General features: G+C 40.1%; 1 protein-coding gene and 1 long non-coding RNA gene across 4 annotated transcripts; one reads left to right on the top strand and one right to left on the bottom strand.

Annotated features, from left to right (window-relative positions):
- Positions 1–1,104: 1,104 nt before the first annotated feature.
- Positions 1,105–10,656, top strand: PDCD6 (programmed cell death 6). Of its 3 annotated transcripts, none has more exons than XM_068194613.1 (6): positions 1,105–1,262; positions 4,196–4,257; positions 7,335–7,379; positions 8,365–8,517; positions 9,197–9,306; positions 10,116–10,656. In XM_068194613.1, the coding sequence occupies exons 1-6, from the start codon at positions 1,177–1,179 to the stop codon at positions 10,212–10,214; spliced, it is 555 nt and encodes a 184-aa protein (XP_068050714.1). In that variant the 5' UTR covers positions 1,105–1,176; the 3' UTR covers positions 10,215–10,656. The 3 variants fall into 3 exon arrangements, with proteins under 3 accessions (XP_068050714.1, XP_068050705.1, XP_068050720.1); XM_068194604.1 differs by having other exon boundaries at positions 1,106–1,262; positions 8,365–8,523; XM_068194619.1 differs by lacking the exon at positions 1,105–1,262 and adding an exon at positions 2,787–2,950 and having other exon boundaries at positions 8,365–8,523.
- A 2,521-nt stretch (positions 10,657–13,177) lies between these two features.
- LOC137476390 (uncharacterized) lies at positions 13,178–15,463 on the bottom strand. The gene is made up of 2 exons (XR_011000348.1): positions 15,171–15,463; positions 13,178–14,399 (listed from the first exon to the last, which is right to left on the bottom strand). It is a non-coding gene; the product is annotated as an uncharacterized lncRNA (long non-coding RNA).
- Between the last annotated feature and the right edge of the window lie 4,327 nt (positions 15,464–19,790).

Below are 19,790 nucleotides of genomic sequence, written 5' to 3'. Positions count from 1 at the left end.
GTAAATCTTTTTTGTTGTTAAGTGTGAATAAAAATTGGATTTAATAGTTTTCTGAAAACACAAGATACTGGGTTTTATTTCCACAGTATTATCAGATTAATCTAATTATTAAATAGTACTAGATAATTGTGGATTCAAAATTCCTTGATGAAGGACACATTTAAGGCATTATCTCTTAGCACCTGCCCAGAGCTGTCAGAGGTAAGCACAAGGAAGATACGTACCTACGTTGTTTTAATTCAGCATTCTGGAGTTTGTGTACCTAATGTCTTTGGCCTTGTGCCATTCCAGCCCTGTCCCCAGCTCCTCTGTACCCCAGAAGAGGTATGAACAGGGTCAGCAGTTTGGATGGGGGATAGATCTGAGATTGTGACTTTCTGCAGTGACAGGGACAGTGTGTCTCCAGGGATGGTTCAGTAGAGCTTCATCTTGGTATCTCTGTGCTTGAGGGATTTTAGCACAGGAGGTCCTTTGGGACCATAAACTCTGCATAGAAGTTGTAGGTACGGGGAGGGGAATTTGACTGGTTTTCAGAGGGTTGGGTTCAGCCCTCAGTAAAGAATTCAGTTAAACGTCAGTGAGGTGAGGCTAATTTGGCTTGCACTCCAATTCTATCCTGTCCCTGAGATTCTTTCCCTGTGTGCTTTAATCCTCACTGTGTAAGGGAATCTGTTCAGCGGGCTTTGTTTCCCTCTGTATCCCTTTCTCCTCTCAGCGATGGTGCAGAGGCCTCTCTCAGATGTTAAACTTAGGCTTCTTCCCCTCCAGGACACGCCAGCTGCCCTGAGTGTGGACCCCGGTCCCAGGGACGACTCCTGCCTTTGCCGGAACCTTCATGAGGGACGGTGGCGGGCCTGGCAGGGCTGGGCCGCCACTCGCGGGCGCGGATCCCCACGCCCTACGCGCCGCGCTAAGGTCGTGCCGCAGCCCCGCCTCGGTGCCTCCCGGCGGGAGCGGCCGGAGTCCCCGCCCCGTGCCGCGGGAAGGGGGCGGGCGTGCGGGCTCCGCTCGGCATTCGGCTCCGCTCGGCATTCGGCTCCGCTCGGGATTCGGCTCCGCTCGGGATTCCCCTCCGCGCGGCGGGGCGGGGCGGGGCGGGGCGCGCGCCCCCGCCCTGCCGTGACGCCACGGGCGCGCTGCGTCAGGGCCGGCCGGTGTCGGCGGCGCGCAGGGGCCATGGCGGCGGGGTACCAGCACCGGCCCAACGGCAGCGGCGGCGCCCCCCTGCCCGACCCCTCCTTCCTGTGGAACGTCTTCCAGAGGTGAGCCCCGCCGCCGCCGCCGCCGCGGGCCCGGCGGGCAGCGGGCCCGGCGGGCATGGGGAGGTGCCGGAAGCGGGTCGGCTGCTGCGGGAGTGCGGCCACCCGCCCGCCGCATCCAGCGCGGGGTTTGGCTGCCGGGGCGCCTGGCAGCGCTGTAAACATCGCGGTGCTTTCCCTCTGGGAGGATCTGTAAGAAAAAGTTGGGGAGGAATAAATGTGGCTGTGTTTTATAACGAGGGTAGAGGGAATTAGTGGGAGCGAGATGGTAACCTTGAAAGCGCTGAGGTAATTTTCAACCTGAGGTTGCAGAAAGGATAGTACAGTCTGGAGGATCAGTGTAGCAGTACAGGGAAGCCTTGTAAAAAGGAATCTGATAAATGATAATGAAAGACTTTAAGGCTGCCAGCGAGAAGAGGCAGCTGCACTAGGGGACGTTTAGGTTGGATATCGGAAAGAACTTCTTCTCAGCAAGGGTGATTGGACATTGGAATGGGCTGCCCAGGGGGGTGGTGGAGTCACCGTCCCTGGAGGTGTTTGAGGAAAGATGGGACGTGGCACTCAGTGCCGTGGTCTGGGTGACGCATGGTCTAGGTGGTGTTGGGTCATAGGTTGGACTTGATGATCTCAGAGGTCTTTTCCAGCCTGAAGGAGTCTGTGAAGTATTCTCTTGAATTCTCCTGGATCGGAGGGACCTGCAAGGGAGTTAGCAAGCTTTTACTAAACAAACACATTGGCAAGATCCTATCAGTAAAGAAGCCAAAGGAGATTTCCCAATTATGTCTTGTTGAGGAAACTCGGGAGGTGCCTATGTTGGATCCATTTTTATGGGAGATGAGCCAAGACAGATCCTCTGACACAAGCAGCAGCAAAAAGAGGTTAAACAGGAGAATAACAGTACTAAGTTTCTAAAACTGGCTGATATTTACAGAGTGACTCAGGAATGCAGCAGCTTACCTACCCAGCCTGCTGTAAAACAACTTCCTCTGAGGACTCGGCAGAGGCATGCATGAAGCCATTTCTCTTTTTAAAGGGTCCAGAAAGAAACAGATCAACAATCTGACTTCTGCACCAGGAAAATCAGTAAAAATCATTTTAAATAATATAGTTAGTCAGGAGAGTTGCATGGCTTTTGTTGAAAATATTCCTTCTGGCAGACTGCTATATAAATCCTGGACTATGTTTGGTAAGGATTGGATTTGGATTTGGATATGATAGCTAGAATTGGAGCAATTCATATAATCTGTATGCTTTTCAGAAGTACTCCCAACACTATCAAAAGGCCCTTCAAGAAATTCAGTAAATGTGGAATGAATGGAAGCATTCTTCAGTGGATGGAAAACTGACTGAAGGGGGTGTGTGTGTGGTCATGCACCACACTGACAGATGGAGCTCTCCTGGGATCTTTATGTAATCTTTTCAGGAGCAGCTGGGAGAAAGAGAGTAGGTTTAGATTGGATGGTGGGAAGAAGTTTTATACTGTGGGTGTGGTGAGGCACTGGAACAGGTTGCCCAGAGAAGCTGTGGCTGCCCCATCCCTGAAAGTTTTTAAGGCCAGGCTGCACGGCGCTCTGAGCCATCTGGTGTAATGGAAGGTGTCCCTGCCCACAGCCAAGGATTGGAACTTGAGGATATTTTAAGTCCCTTTGAACCCAAACCATTCTGTGGATCTATGATTCTTTGAAAAAAGGGTGAATGGCCAGGTGAGGTTTGCTGATTCCTGCAGTAACTGAGGCCTGTGAAAGTTTGCAGGAGCACCTTACAATCCTGAATGACTGGGCTGTATCAGCCTGTCGTGGTCAGATCATGATCCCTGCATGACAGGTGATCCTCATATGTCAGGTGGAATCCAGAGCAGAAATCTGATGTCCATGAGGAAAACCCATTCTAATTTTGCATAATTTTGTTTATAAAAGGAATGTGCTGACAGGTGATGCTCAGAAGAAAGATAAGTAGGTCATAAAGCATTTTCATGAAAATATAATCTTAGCACTTGGTAGCAGCTCATAAAAGGTAAAAAATGTTCACAATATTAAGAAGAGAAGCAGCGATTATAAAGGGGAATATCTATGTATAATTGAAATCTGCAATTTATGCTTGCAATTTTATTGTTACATGCAGGTTACATAATTCTTGGAGATGGGGAAGGAAGCAATAGAAAGAACTGAAAGTGTTTAGAAAAAGACAGCAAGAACTAAAGGAAAAGAAAATCAGCTTCTGTGAATAGGGATCAGCTGAGCAGGACTCTGGTTGGGGTAGTAAATGATGGGAAATGAAAACTGTCAGTCCAAGGGGAACATCCTTGTATGAAATGGAAGGAAGTCCCCACCACTTTCAGATACCCTTATAGAGAAGGCATGATCATTCTTTATTTGGGCAGAAATTACTTAATTTATTAATTTTGGCATAGAACTTGAATCATTAAGACTGTGAAGGCTCAGTGGAAGCTGGAACCTGCCTGTGCTTTTGCCTTTTAGAACCCCTTTGCAGGGCCCTGCAAACGATTGAGTCTTTCAGTACTTTGGTCACATTAGTGACTTACTCTCCATTGCCAACATGTGAGAGAGTCTGGGTGACAAACCTGTTGTGCCAGTTTGCGAAACAAATAGCTCACTGCTGTGACATTAGGCATTTCGTGGATTTAACCAGCATGTGCGTTCTGCAGTTCTCTTAAACAGAAATAAATAAAAATACTTCCTTGTGGAAAGCATGCCCAGACTCTTTCATTCTCAGCGTTTCTGTGTGTCTCTTCACTCATAAGTAAGTCTTGCAGTTTTCTTTGGAGCTTTTATCATGTTCCAGAGACTTTTCAGGAAAATAATAATCTCATCTGGTGAGTAAGAAGCAGAATGTTGAAGTCTTCAGTAAGTGGAACCTGTTAATATCAGCCATTTAAAGCTTACTACCTGGTTTTGTTTTGTTTTGTTTTTTCCTAGAGTTGATAAAGACAGGAGTGGAATAATATCTGATAATGAACTTCAGCAGGCATTATCCAATGGTAAGTGTAAATGAGAAGTGAGGTAGTTCATTTTAAACTTCATGATAAAGTTGTTGTGAGAGTGGTTACTTGATGCTGTGATTTTTTGTATGGAAGGGGGTGGGAAGTGTTCCTACCACTTACTAATTACTATTTAATCTACAGCAAAAGGCTGGAAAGGGAAAAAAAATGAACGATCTTCGTGATTTTTTGTATGTTTGTTCTAAACTGAGCATCTGTTGTAACTATTACTGGTCTGTATTCTGAGGAATGAGGGCGTGCACATCCCTTTATTTTTTTTCCCAGCTCTGCTTCCTAGAAATCATAACCAGTGATTCATATATTCCTTGCTCATCACTACTGAACTTTTGTTTTTTAATCAGAATCAGTGTATAACCTGGGCAAAGCTGTTTACAACTAGCCTTTTTAATTGCACATAATTTATTTTTCATACAGTATGGTGCAGGAAATAAAGTATGTTTGGGTTTTTCTTAACAGAATAGAAAGATGCACTCTAGATCTAGTATTAAAACTTTCTAGTAGTCAGTTCCTTGTTGTAATATTCAAAGAAACTAAGGTATTGTCAAATAACTCATGGAAACAAAAAAATTGAAACATTTTTCCAGTAGCCTATTTTTACTTTCCTCCCACGACTCAGGGTAGGTACGGTTGTACTCTGTGGGGTTTTTTTTTTCCTGTTTGGAAATCTGGAAAAGGGCATATTCAGTCTGTTTGTCCACCTTTGAGTCCATACCAAGTTCCCCTTCTCCCAAAGTTTATTCCTTTATCCCTCCTGTGCTCTGTGACTGAGAAGGGCTTAAACTGATGTTGTGAACTGCAGAACACAATGGCTGAAGGGCCCATTTTTGTCAGTAATTGCCTGACTTGAAATAAATGTGTAAGGTTCTATTCAGTAAAACTGCAGTCTTGTAACTGAACTGGATGTACTAGAATATTTGTTTTATAATGTATCTGATAAATTAAAAGCAATGTGTTGTGGCTGCCAGACCTGATCCATAATTAAAATTTTGAATAAAATCTTTAGCAAAAACTAAGTTAAGTCACCATTTTCATTTAGATTACAGTGCTGTTTAGAACTGTGAGAAACTGTCATTTTAAATTTTACCTGCTGTTTTAAATTTTATATATTTTAAATATTTTCTCATATGAACCTGCCATTTTTAATTTTATATATTTTAAATATCTCCTCATATGATTGAATTTAAGGGTAGAAGGCAGTAATGACTATCTGAGCTCTTTTCTTCCCTTATTTACAGTGTAGATTAGCAGTTTCAGTACTTTGCAGTTATGAAGAATGCCTACCAAGTGTTAGACAAAATATTTACAGAACTGTAAGCTTTCTGCATTCCAGGAGATTCTAGATCTTGTACACCAAAGTCACTAACAATTCACTATATTATTTTCAAAATATATCCTCTAGTGGATGATTGTGCATGGTCGTCCTGCAATTTAACATGGGCTAAAAGAGTGTTATGTGTTTATTTCTGAAACATTAAAAAAGTCTGCATTGTGCTCATTGACATTTGAAGTTCAGTGTGGTTTTGACAATTTGACATTTTCAACCTGTGAAGTTTATGCAGATAATAGTGTGCTTACCTAGGAGGGGCTGATCATCACTTTGTCTAACTGTTTACACAATAAAATGCTTTGCTTCCTTCTTGTTTTCTTCTGTGCTGCTGTGGGAAGTTAATACTGGAGTCAGGAGAGGAGAGACAAGGACAGTCTGTTTATTGGAATAGGATGAAATCAGTACAGTTCTTCACCTCTGGAGTTGCCCAGATTTCATTCTGTGGTGGCTATATGAATCACTAGAATGTTTCAAGATGAAATAAGTTAACTTTCAGACTGTATTTGCAGTTTTTCCTCTTACTCTGTTCAGTGTTAAATACTGGCACCTTATTAATTCCATTATTTCATATTTCTTTGAGGAGACACACAGCTCTAAGGTACTGATAATTATTTTCTGTCTAAAATACTTCTTCAACATTTTCAGAGCCATTTTATCTCTTTTCTTTCTCTGCTTAGTTTCTCTTTACATGCAAATAGTCACAGGGCCTGCCTACAGTGCGGGGTTCTCCCTGTAGTTACATGCCTGCCCGTGACCCAGCAAAGCCAACGTGCCGGATCCCAGCTTGACCCTTCTGATGGGATTTGCGGTCAGCTGACACATCCCTGGGATCGCCTCTGCAGTGCCCTCGGCTCACCGGCTCCTCTGTGGTCTCGCCGATTCCTTGGGTCCCTGCCGGCAACCACAGCCAGTTAATTATGTGCTGCTTCGTGCTCCTGGTTCCTTCACAGGCTCTGGAGAATCCATGGTGAAATTCTAGATGAGGCACAGGATTCCTTTGTTTAAAGCTTAATGCTTCTTAGCACTTGGGAATGTTCTCAACCAAGTGAAAACTGTTTCATAATGACAAGCCTCTAAACACTCAGAGAAGTACAGTGCTTCTCTCCAGATGATTACTGCTCAGGCCCTTTCAAGCAGCAACATTTCTTGGTCTAAAAATACTAATTCAGACTAACACTTAATTTTTTAGCAGTGCAGGTGGGATTTGTACTAAACAACTCTAAACTGCAATGCATGGTTATGCCATGTTGGGAACTCTTTCTGTCTGAAACTAAATGTCCTAGAGTAGCCCTGTAGAAAGGAAATGAGCAGATGGGTTTTTACTGAGGAACAGATATGAGGCCTTGACTGAGTTACAGTTTAGAACACTTCTGCTCCTGTCAGTAGAAAAGAGGTACTTCAGTTTAGATCTTGCTTTTCATCCAATACTTCCTGACAGCCTGGGATGAAAACGTCCTTCTTAGCTCTTCCAAGGTTTGTTAGGGTTTTTTTTTTGTTGCAGCCTTAAAATGCTGGTTTCTGTGTGGTATTTGGAAAGCACTGGTCTGAAGTCATCTCTGAATGGTGAGACTTTCTTACTTCCAAGCAGCCTTATTTTGAACATGCCAGCTCCATGTCACATAGCTCTGAATTCACTGTTCTTAACTGATTTGTTTGGTTGGTTTTTTACATTTTTTTAAAAACATTGAGGAATTCTTAATTCTCAGCTAAGTAATTCTTTCTGTTTCAGGCACGTGGACTCCATTTAATCCAGCAACAGTCAGGTCAATTCTTGGTGAGTGTAGTTCTGTGATGTGACATAGTCCAAAGATACTGTTTTGTGGTCTGTTCAGCTGATTGAGAATGCTCTCAATTGCTACACAGTTTTGTTTTTTTCTCTGAGTGCCCAGCAGTAATAAGTTAAATTATTTTCCCTTTTGATTAATAGTGGAATGCCCTTTGCATACACACATGTGCACTTGTCAAAGTAGCCTGAGAAAATGTTACTGCATGACTGATTAGATAATAAATGTAATTTATGCATGAGATGATTGTTATCTTAAATTTTCTAAACAGATATTATATAAATTATCTTGGGAAATATTTTTTCCTATCTTGAATTTAAGCCTATGTATTACTCCAGAAATACCAAACAGAAGCTTTACAATGCTTGAATTCTGTTAGTGTCTCAACTAATTGCCAGTAATATGGAAGGTGATGGTGGTGGAACAGAAGGATGAAGACTCAAGCACAATAAATCAAGCATTTTCTATCACACAGTTCATAAATCCAAGGACTACATTTTTTGCTTTGTTTTCAATAAGTGTTCAGCAGCAGTCTGAATTCTATCACTGGGTGACACGCTTATTTTATAAAGATAACAGTATCAGTAAATCAAATGCAGATGAATATCCTAGCACTCTTGGAAATTATGTAAGACTTTTTAATGTATCCTTAGAAAATAACAGTCCACCCCTCTGCCCATTCTGGATGATCAATCAAGCCTTCAGTATTTTTAAACTGAAAATAAAAAACAAGGAAAAATAAACATTCTATTATTTATTCTGGTATTTTTAATCTTGCTTTATCATTTCTTCAGTGGATGACTGTTTGATTTTTCTTGGCAGAACTTTCCACTCTTTCCACAATTACCACTTGCATTTTAGCAGTTTCTTTTCTCTCTTCAGTTCCTTCCACAGAGCACTCTTGCTATCTGCTTAAAGTCCTTGCTGAGGAGTAGTATGACTAAGGTTTTATGTGTTTCTTACTTTTTATTTCAGGCATGTTTGACAGAGAAAACAAAGGAGGTGTGAACTTCAATGAATTCACAGGAGTCTGGAAATACATCACAGACTGGCAGAATGTCTTTAGAACGTATGACAGAGACAATTCTGGAATGATTGACAAAAATGAACTAAAGCAAGCACTAACAGGTTTTGGTAATTCATTAGTAATTACAGTTTTTATGACTGGGTTATGTCATAGAATGAGCTGCTTACTGGTACTGTTGCAGAGCTGTACTGCTCTGACAAATGTGACTAAAAATGAGGCAGGTGAAGGGCAGCTTTCCTTTTAGGCATAAGGTACCTTTTAACGACATCCATGCAAGAGGCACGTTTTTTAAAGCTCTTTCCTTAAATAGACAAAAAGGAAAACATTCCACACATGTCCTGACACATCCAGTTCCAGTCTCCTCTGTGACACTCTCTGAGAGGGTTACCAATGCTTCAGGCAAAGACTGAATTTACAGGGTACTTGATAGAACTTGCCACTTTTTAAAACAAGGCCAGCTGTCCATGCTGTGAGAGCATTATGATGGCTAAGGAACTTCCATTCCAGTCACTTCACCTGTAAAGACTTAACTGCAGCCCTAAACCATTCCCTCAATCAGACACCTTAATCTGTAATTATATTTACTGTGACTGTATATAATTATTATTGAGCACGGGTTTTATTGCATGCATTTTAGTTTAACAGAGATATTTACCCAAAAAAATCACTGTAACTCCTTGCTGTTTTGTTTTTGTTACACATGCCTGCTAAACAACCTTGTTCTTTTTATAGGAGGACTGCAGTAATTGAAACCTTCTAAAGTATTTATCTTTTTCCAAGGTTACCGACTGTCTGATCAATTCTATGATATCCTTATTCGGAAATTTGACAGACAAGGAAAAGGACAAGTTGCTTTTGATGATTTTATTCAGTGCTGTGTTGTTTTACAGGTAAGAAAGGAGATGTACTTTGATGTCAATTGAAAAAAAAATTACCTTTTCTTATGCCTTTATAGTTCTCACTTTAACAGTAGATCTAGAACTTGCTTTTATTTATAGTAAGCCATTTTTTGACAGTGTCTGTTAGTTTAATAGACTTCAGAGGTGATCCTGCAGGGGTAATGGTAAAAATACACAAAAAGCCTTCCAGTCTTTCAGTAACACAGAGAGTGAGAGAAAGAGAGAGAACATGGAGGGAAAGCAGTTCCCTGTAAAAGTAGCATCTGTGTTATTTAGACACATTGGTCACCTTTGCATTCATTTGTAATATAAGGCAATTATGGTTCTTTGTAGACTAGAACTCTGCTAAAAAGGGCTTTGAAATGGAGTATCACTCAGCTGATGTTAATGAATCTATGCTGGCAGTTGTTCTGATCCTTTGTCTGTACTGCCTGGCATATCTGGGGTTATACAGAGACAGCTCAGATAGCAATGGCACGTGAAGCATATTTGCCTAGAAGGTGAGATATGCACAGGGTATGCATTCGATTCTGTTTCCAGATGACTCAAACATTGCATTGTTTTTACCCCCGCTTTAAAGCCAGTTATAAAAAGTTGTCTGGTATGTAAAGAAGTGCCTAGGTCACCCTAGGTATTGCATTACTATTGCAGTGAGCTATCTTTATATATAAGACTCTAAAATGGCTACAGAGGGGATGAACAGAAAGCTGTAGAAGTCCAGGTGGTAAGGGGAGCATGTGGCAGTCTGAACCTTCCCCTAGAACAAAAATGTCTATTTTTTTTTTCTCTCTCCTCCTCAGAGGCTGACTGATGTGTTCCGACGATACGACACTGATCAGGATGGCTGGATTCAGGTGTCCTATGAGCAGTATCTTTCCATGGTCTTCAGCATCGTATGACACCAATAACCAGGAATCGCACACTGGCATTACACAGACTGGAGTTGCCAAAACATCCTCTACTGAATATTATTTTATGTATTATAATGGATGTAACATCACATTCTTAAATTTTGTATGTTGGTAATCACCATCAGAATCTGTACTTGGGTTGGTTTTTATTTTGTATTATTGTATGATATGACCATCTCTGCTTACTGTAGTACGGAAAGCACAGAATCTAGATTTAACCAGTACAATGTACATTACCTCTTAAACATATCCTGCATGGGAAAAATGACTCTTTAGCAATGCCAAATTAAAACTCTGCTTGTTAGTTTATATCAGTTGAAAGCCAGAAGTTGCACAACATGTTTTGCATGTGCCTTACTTTTATAAGAGTTAAATGTATTAATTTTTAAATACAGAATTTAAAATTAAGTAAAAATACCAGGTTAATTTTCAGTCTGTTTCACTTTTGTAGAGCTTTAAGGGGATGGTGATTTTATTTCTGTATTCTCATATTCTGATTCAGGGATCTCTCCACTTGGATGGCCTTTTTTTATTCTATTTTATTTTCTAGCTGCCTCCTTCTTTCAGGGTATCCTTGGGATGGCTTCAAATACAACTTCTTCACACCTGTGAAGTAGGTCATACTGTGTCTCCCTTGATAAGTTCGCCACAAAAATGAACTCTGACTCTCAATATGCTCCCTTTGGTTAGTTGTCTCATTTGACATCAGAAGTCTTCCTTTTGGTGCTGAAGCACTTATTTGAAGTGGCCTTGAATTGACATTCTTGTAACTTTACTCAGCTAATGAGAGTGGAAAAAAGCAAGACAAGTAATGATTGATTCCTGTCACACACCATCTCTTGCAGTAACTCTGAAGAAACAACTTGGAGGAAGCAAAGACAACCAAAAGTCAGAGTTACAAATGTTACTTCCAAGTGACCTGAGATTGGCTCAGATGGTCAGAGAATGGTACAAATAACACCAAGGCCACACGTTCAATCTCTGTATAGTCCATTCACTGAAGAGCTGGACTTAGTGATCCTTGTGGACTCTTTCCAACTCAGATGATTCTGTGATTCTGCGTCTCACCCAGAGTAGAGTGTCTGGCGTCAGAGTGAAGGCAACAAAGTGGCAACCATGCAACTGTTATCAAACATCTGTCAGGCAGAGAAGCTCTTACTACTTGTCAAGTGATACTCAGACCCTTAGTGACAATTCAGCAACACTCCGAACACTCTTCTGGTGTCAGGTATGTGGGGGAAAACCAATGGTCCCCAGACCATAAGCACACTGAAACAAGGAGATCTCCCAGAGCATTCTGGGTGTACTCACCCAGAAGGCAAGGAATTGGTTTTGGTTGAGGAAGGAGATAAGGAGTAATGACCAGTGTCAGAAACCACCTCATCCATCAGCTGTGAAAGGTACTTACATTGAAGAAAACAAGGGAAAAAGACTTCCACCAGTTGCTCTTTGAACATTCCTTCCCTGGAAGGATGAGATAATAACTATATATGCTCTCTCCAGAAACAAAACAGAAGAGCCCCAAATTTCAGGGCTCAAAAGAGCTTCCCTGTTTCTTTCCACTAAAGAATCTGTCCCTTTGGATCATACACCTACATAAAATCCAGTAATTCTAGGAAGTGTTTTGAGGAGTAAGTCCAAGGTACAAACTAAAAAGCTGGAATCTGAGAAACTTCCCAAGTTGTCTCCCCTGAAATATATCTCCATGTCAGCTGGTCTTGTTGTATTTCACTGCCTTTGGTGCAGAACAGCTGACTCCAGCACTTTCTTAAGGAGCATCACTGATGCAGAGAACCATCAAGGTGGCTCTGGATTGGAACAACTCTTGTCCCACTGGGAAACACACTTCTAAAGGTGTGAAAGCAGGTACACCGCAGACCAAGAAACTGACTAAAAGTAGACCATTTATCCCCAGTCTAAGATATGTTCCAGTCTGGATTTTTGTCACTGGCTTTTTAAGGAATTCGGAAATTTGCTCCAAGGGCTCAGGTGCATTCTGAGAACTACTGCCTCCATGCCAATGCCTGTGATGTAGCTGCAGTGGTGCTGACAGGTGCCAGGCATCTGGTGCTGCTCTGCAGGCTGTCAGGACCTACTTTGTGAGGTAGTTTCTTAAGGAAGGATTGGAGTCTGCTCCAATTCTATACTACAGAACAGAGATCTGCTCCAATTCTGTACTACAAAGGAGCAAGATATGATAAAGGGTTTTCCTGGAAGTAAGAAGTACTCAGCACTCTACAGTTCAGGAAAGCTTTAGTAAATCAATGCTGTCTTAATTTGGTAACTACTCCAACTCCATTTCCAAATGCAAGAAACTGTTTCCCCAATGCAGGACTCTGCACGACAACAAAGGAGGGACAATAACTGTTGCCCAGAAGGAAAAATTACAGAGCATATAGATGGAAAGAGCATCTAATTTGGGTGGAGGTCATCCAGCTACTGTATGCCATGGCGTATACAGTGATGGCAGTAAAATCCAAAAGGGAGTGAGAAATGGGGAAAAGAGTTCTCTGCAACAGCCTCAAATGTAAAGGTCTTAACTTGAATTGACAGAGTTGCAGCAGTAATGTTTTCTAGCAACATATTTTTCTACGGTTGCAGATTTTTAGTTGCACTACACTTTCTGTGAGAAAAAAACTATGCTAGTAACATTTGTGTAAATAACTTCTGGTAATTTTTAAATGTAGATATAATAACTAATCAGTCCTACAGACTTGTAAATCAAAACTCTGGCAGATACCTGTGATAGAAAAAACAATTTTCCCTTTTAAGCAAGAAGGTTGACTATTTAATTCAGTGCATGGAAGTGTATGGCACAACTACACAGTGTGTGATGTTATAAACCACTCCAACACTTCAGTAAGTATGAGCAGCGAACAGGAACGAAAAAGGAAAGTGGATCTTTTCAGATGCAGAAACAAAATAGTGACAGAAGGAAAATTTTAGGGAACTGAGTTTACATGCTCAATAATAAATTATTTTGAGTTGAGTTTTTATTATAATTTACATAACAATATCCAAAATGCTTTATGACAGCTCGTGAAGACTAACCCCGCTTCAGCACAAGTATTCAATGCACATAGACACAGTTCCAGCATGGGTGAGAAGAAAAATGATAGTCCACAATGCAGCAGTGAAAAGGAAAACAGACGCTCAGGAGTAAACTGTCTCACTTTACTTCTTTTCTTCAGCTCCATGTAAGCTGGTTTTAATTACATAGAGCAGTTATCTAAAGCCAGGCATTCATGAGCATGTGGCTCTGATACATCTCCTGAACTGATAAGTACTACTCAGTACAACATTTTGGGTTTTTTTTTTCCTGTTATTTTATCTGATTGCCTTATGGGTTCTACTATTTCTTAATGTGCTTTTGCCAGTAGAAAGAATCAGGAATTTTTATTTTAGCATGGGTCCATCCACCAAATGAGTTTTTAGGATAATTTATAATTATTTCATTTTGAACAACATGATTAAAAAAACTGCATATATTTCACACCATTTCTTACTCTGCAAATTGAAACTGATATGCCCCGTTACATACCAGTCCTCTAGTACAGATTACATTTTCCTCATATAGCATCACATTAAGATAGAGAGTATCTATGCTGTGACATTGTCCTTTCTTTGTCTAAACAGAAATGTAGTGTATTAATTTCTAAAAATATGCTAATTATAAAGCCTCATATTAATGGAACTGGCCTTACATTTGTGTGACAAAAAGTAAACCTGTATTTTCAATTAATATTCTAAGTAGGTAGCATAAAAGTAAACCTTTCTTTCTCTCCTGAATTGAGAAGGGTATTAAAATGATTATTAGCTTTTTGCTGACAGAGTAATTTTAACATATTTTCAAAAAATAACAAAAGATATTTTTTTCTGAAATATACTAAGATATAACAAATACATTACAAAAAGCCTAAACAAAATAGTATGTTCACCCATTATGTGCAAGTTCATGTTCCAGCTATTTTTCACACGTTAAAAACTTAAACCCTACCTCCCTTTACCTCTCCCAAGCCAGTCAAACACAGAGTTAAATACAATCTCTTTCCTGAATACCAAGTGATGGAGATTCTCAAATCTCTTCATCTGTTTCCAGTTCAGCTGTTGTTGCTCCTTAATCTTTCTCTCTAGCTTCTATTAGCACATTGACGAATGTCTGAATATTTACTTCTGGAAAAGGGAGATAAAAACATTTAGAGTTACTTCTATCTCCTAATATTTCCATAATATAGCATAGGGAATGTGAAAATGAAAGTTTTACTGTTAAGTCGCTACCTAATTAACTAATTCTAGTACCAGAAGCATAGTTTGCATTTGTCCAAACTCATGCCCAATGACAGCTATGCAGTAACATATGCCCACTTCTCTTTAAATCCCTCTCGTAATCTATTTCCAAAGGAGAAACTCTCATTTTGAATAGTATATCACTATTCTCAACAGTAATGACTATTTCTACAGTAACTGGAAAAAGAAAATTGACACTTAATGAACCAGCTCTCTGATAACATTTCTCTTGTTAGCCCAATAGGTTTCGATTCACTTGGACTATCTATTATAATGCCATCCAGGTTTGGTTCTGATTACATTCCAATATTTTTTTCTTTATGCCAATACATTCCCCTCCCATCATTGTAAACCTACCAGTGCAACTCATGATACAAACTGCTTGTCAGAAAGGTGACCTAGGACAAACCTTTCAATTCAAGACACTTTTGCACTATCAAAATCTCCTCCCACTCACTGCTCCATCTAGTTGCCAAGAGGCACAGTGTCTTCAGAGAGGCAACGATGCCTTTCTTCACCTGATAGAGGTGTGAGCAAAATGAGCTCAACTCCCTGAACAGCTCATCCTATCTCTGCAACCTGCAATCTCCTGCTTATGTTACAGCAACCACGCTGATGTAACTTATTTCACATGATGGAAATTAATCACCATCTTACTTTGAAGTGCTGGATAATATGGAGCCAGCTGTTTGAGCATCCTGGTCATTGTAGGTACATCCTTTCCTAGTAGTCTGTTCACAGTGTTGGGAGCAAGACCAGCATCAACTCCATCAAACATCTCTTCTGAGCTTCTGAACTGCTGGTGATCTTGGTACGAACTACTGCCAGAAAATGAGTCCTGATGTGAACTCCAGTCTCTCTGGTAGACTGATTTCTGATACCTGAATCCTTGACACCTGGATTCCTGCTTCCAGTTAGAGTCCTCATTCCACCTATAGCCCTCATTCCACCTACAGTCCTTGTTCCACTCATTCCACCTAGTGTCCTGGTGCCACCTGGAGCCACCTCTTCCTGAAACAGCAGAATTTGCAGAAGATGTACAAGTATTCACAGACTCATAGTTCTTGTAAGAGGAATAGTTTTGTGAAGCATAGTTTGTAAAGAATCTTCCAGATGAAGGATATGAGGCAGAAGAACTGGGATAGGATAACTCTTGGTCACTTATATGCCTTGCTTTGGTACACACTTGTTGATTCCTCCATTTTGTATTTTCTCTATCAAATGAGAGTCTGTTATCACAGAGCTCACTTCCTTGCACATCACTGGATATGTATTCTGCTGAGTACTCCTTCACTGGGCTGGTCTGGTATGAAGTGGCCCCAGCAGCCGAATTCATGCATGGCATGGAGTTTCTAAGCTGTCTTAGCCATTCGCTGACACCACTGGCAGGAGTATCAGGCTCAGCAGCAGGAGGGTCCCTGAGTAGGGACATACTTGCAAAGTTGTTGGATCTCAGATGGCAGGAGGATGATCCATCATCTGCTTGGTAACTGTTTGAGTGAGCAGGAACAAAAGAAGCACCTTCAGAACACTCTTCATACTGAGACAAAAAACCTTGATTCCAGTCAGAACTTCCTGAATAAATAAAGGGCACTTAAAGTTAGCAAAATATTGAAATACCAGCTGCAAACACAACTACTTTGAGATTTTATGATGTGTACTTCTGTTCTTTTCTCATTTCCTGCCTTTATGTCCTACCTGAGTTTGGCATCTTTTCACCCAAAAATTCCAATAGTAAATAGATCAAGCAGGGTTACTGCTTGAATTTCCATAACCTTAACTGCTATAGCACTGTTCAGTGAGACAGGAATGTTTTCAGACAGTTAAGTCATTAAAGCTCCAGAAAATTATATCCTGAACTGACTCAGAGGGCAAAGACACACAGCACACCAGCTAAGAAGCACTATGGCTGGCCATAAAAGCAAATTTTCACAATCTGTGCAGGCTCCAGAGTAAACAAATTAGTAGGAAAAAAAATCTAAATTACCTTTGTATTCTACATCTGGCCCATAGTGTTCTGGGACGCTTTCCCTTTCTGGAAATTCACCTTGAGGTACTGACATCAGTGGGCCTAAACTGTTGGTGTCATTATCCTAGGTAAAGCAAAAGGTCAGAATGTGTTTGTGAATGCAAGAATTTAAGAACTTTACAAATTCTAAAAAGCAATAAATTTCCCATAGAAAGTTAGCAAAGTACAATTTTAGGAGATAGCAAAGTCCATATGAGGGGTGTGTTGTTATCACATTACACCACTATTTTTGAGGGTTATTTGGCAGAGATATGTGTCTAGAGAACAGAAGGAGGTCTCTGGTGAAGACAATGTCTCCTGTTTCAAATTTATTGCTTCATCTCTCTTATCATCACCTGGCTAAAATATAAAACTGCTGCATATGTAAATCCTGCCTCTATCTGGGAAATGCAGAATGGAAAGCCCAGCTGAGAGATTAAGCAACCAAAACAATATTTAACTGGTGTTGTTGGCAGCATTTGCACAGAGACAGTTACTGTAGTTCAACTGACATGGAACGTAAAATTGAGAAAACAGTCTGAAACAGCTTTCAGAAAAAAACACATCCTGAATTTTGTGAACCAGTAGCTGCCAGAGTGATGAATCATTTTTTTCACAGATTCTGGTACTTCTTCAGATTCCTTTTTCCACAGGTAGTCAACCTCTGCAAAGAAGCTATGGAGGTTTGTAAGGACCAACGGATAGTCAAGAACATTTTGTCTACCTTAATCTTAACAGATTAAAACTCTGAACTGAAAGCAAAGCTACAAGTTACGAGAAAGACAGGCCTACCCAAAGGCCCACAAAAGAAAAAAGTGGCACATTTGGGTGGCACTTAAAGCCTCACTGATCTTAGAACAAAAGCAAAGAAGCAAGGGACCACCACAAAAAGGATGACAAGCTGTCATCGAGAAGGAAAATAGTGCCCAGAACAGAACACACACAAAAAAAAGCCAAAACAGATACATGATGATGGAATACTAAGAGAAATGTGCTATGTAATTAATATCTTTGTTACTTGAAATTGTAAAAAAAAGAAAATTGAAGTACATTTAACTGGAGGTTTTGTCCCATGCCTGAACTGTTACAGGTTGCCAGGGTGTTAACACAGTGAGTTTAACCACTCCTTTCCTCCCACTGGTAAAACAATTCTGGACAAGATTAAGTTACTTACTGCTGCTTTCTTTTCACAAAAGGCCTTCAAAGCCTCCATGAGTTCCTGTGTAATGCGAACAACAAGTGTTGCTTCTGAGTCTGAGGTAATGTGAAAACTCTCCTGTCGAAAAACATGGTTAGAATTGGTCATTAGGATGCCAAAGGGTCAAATACACAAACAGATCAAAGTTATACTTCGATTTTTACATAACCAAATTTATACTATTGGTTAACATATGGCATGTATGATAAATGTATACAAAAATATAAAAAAATAAAATTGGGAGCATAATTATGGCCTGATAAAAGGTAAAATGTAAACGCGGATTTCTGTGCCACTCCTGTACTGTGAAGTCCATAAACATTTTGTTGCAGACATAGATGAGCACAAGTCCTAAATTTATATTATCTGTGTAGAAAACTGAATAAAAAATAAGCTTCAGGCTGATTACTAAGTAAATGAATTTATAAGTGATTACAGTAAGTTAAAAGAATATAGGCAGTCTTTTTTAAGGAATAGCTGTGATTCCTGTACATAAAAGTCAATTAACTCCCAAGTTTTTCTGTCGTTTACTGATTATCCCTTAGACTTGCTTTTTCTCTCTCTCTGAAGTCACAAGTAACCATAGTGTGGAAGATATGAACCACACATTTCAAAACATTCTATTTCTGATTTTGGTGTATAAACACAATTCAAATTCAAATGAAATTTTCTAATTGCCTTAGGTACAGAACATGACTTTCACAGAGTAAAACAGTGAACACAAATGGTCAGGTATTTTCATAAATCCAAATGACAAACCAAGGCTTACTATGCCACTGTCAACAGCAACAGAACTGATAAAACTTCCCCAATCACTCCAAGACCAGCAGCTGTGCTCTCTCTGGCAGCCAGACCAGACTGGCTCTTCTTGCTCAGCATTATCAACAATCCCATTGGATATGGGCAGCCAGCAGCTCTTGAGCACCATCAGTGCTGCTAATTAACACTGCTTGTCGGGGGGCTCCTCAGCAAAGGGGAGTCATCCACAGAAAAGGCCAAGAGCCCACATTTAATCCAGCCAATTGCTCTGAGCTAAGCAACAGCTGCACTAACTTTTGAGGGCAGAGTCCACTAAAATAGAAATTAATGTTGCAGTCAAATGAGTTTGATCAGTGTGAAAAATGCATATTTTACGATTGGCTTTTTGCAAATATTAAATTGAATACTATATGTATTATGTTATATTGATTAGAAGTGCTGTATTAACATTTTAATAGTATGGTAAATGTAGTTTTGTAGTTAAAACAGAAACTATGTATGTGGGGGTTTTTTTAAAAGAATGAGATACTCGCTTCGAGATAACAGTACGGAACACCTAAATCTTCCAGAGAAGAGGAATTTATGGTTTTCTTATCAGAAGAAGCTAATTTCTTCAGGCCTTGCTCAGACTTGAAGACGCCATGGGGATTAGAAGAAGGAGTTGACATATTCCAAACAGAGTTTCTTATTTTAAATAGAATGTATGCATAACCAGTAAGTATGTATGGATATGCAACAGTGTATTGTTTTTAAGGGTTATTCCTTTGTTCACAAAAGATGCTTATTGTGGCTTAAGTGCCCGAGAGCACCCGGACTTCCGTAATTCTTTGCTTTTTATTGTCTTTTAATTGTCCTAACTCTAAATTTTTATTACTCTAATTCTATAACTACTTTTATAACTATTTCATTATTACTAAACTTTTAAAATTTTAAAAACCAAGTGATTGGCATTTTTCACAATCAGAAATCAGAGGCTCGCTCCTTCAAACAATATTCACTGCATCGTACTGGTGAAACATCACAACTCTCATCACAATTATTTTACATACATACCAAGAACTTCAGAGCTTTCTGTTTCCGAACAGGATTGTTCTGTGGGATTGTAGAATAGGGGAAAAAAATTTAAAAGACTGGATTTTACAGCAGTTGTTGCATCATCTTGCATCATCTACAGAATAAGACATTTTAATATTTTATCCAACAACAAAAGTCAACATAAAGAAAAGATATAATTTTAGGTCAGAGCCATAAACATGTAACCTTAGATCCTCAGTATCAGTTTGGTAGCTGTTGCAGCCGGAATGGCTGCTAG

Source organism: Anomalospiza imberbis, chromosome 1 (assembly GCF_031753505.1).
Source record: "Anomalospiza imberbis isolate Cuckoo-Finch-1a 21T00152 chromosome 1, ASM3175350v1, whole genome shotgun sequence".
Taxonomy (NCBI): Eukaryota; Metazoa; Chordata; class Aves; order Passeriformes; family Viduidae; genus Anomalospiza; species Anomalospiza imberbis.
This window is presented reverse-complemented; position numbering and strand designations above follow the sequence as displayed.

Bases quoted from the DNA above. Each gene is read 5' to 3' on its own strand.
- PDCD6 (XM_068194604.1), top strand. From the start codon at position 1,177: ATGGCGGCGGGGTACCAGCACCGGCCCAACGGCAGCGGCGGCGCCCCC. The intron at 1,263-4,195 runs GTGAGCCCCGCC...GTTTTTTCCTAG, and splicing joins CTGTGGAACGTCTTCCAGAG to AGTTGATAAAGACAGGAGTG. The intron at 8,524-9,196 runs GTAATTCATTAG...TCTTTTTCCAAG, and splicing joins GCAAGCACTAACAGGTTTTG to GTTACCGACTGTCTGATCAA.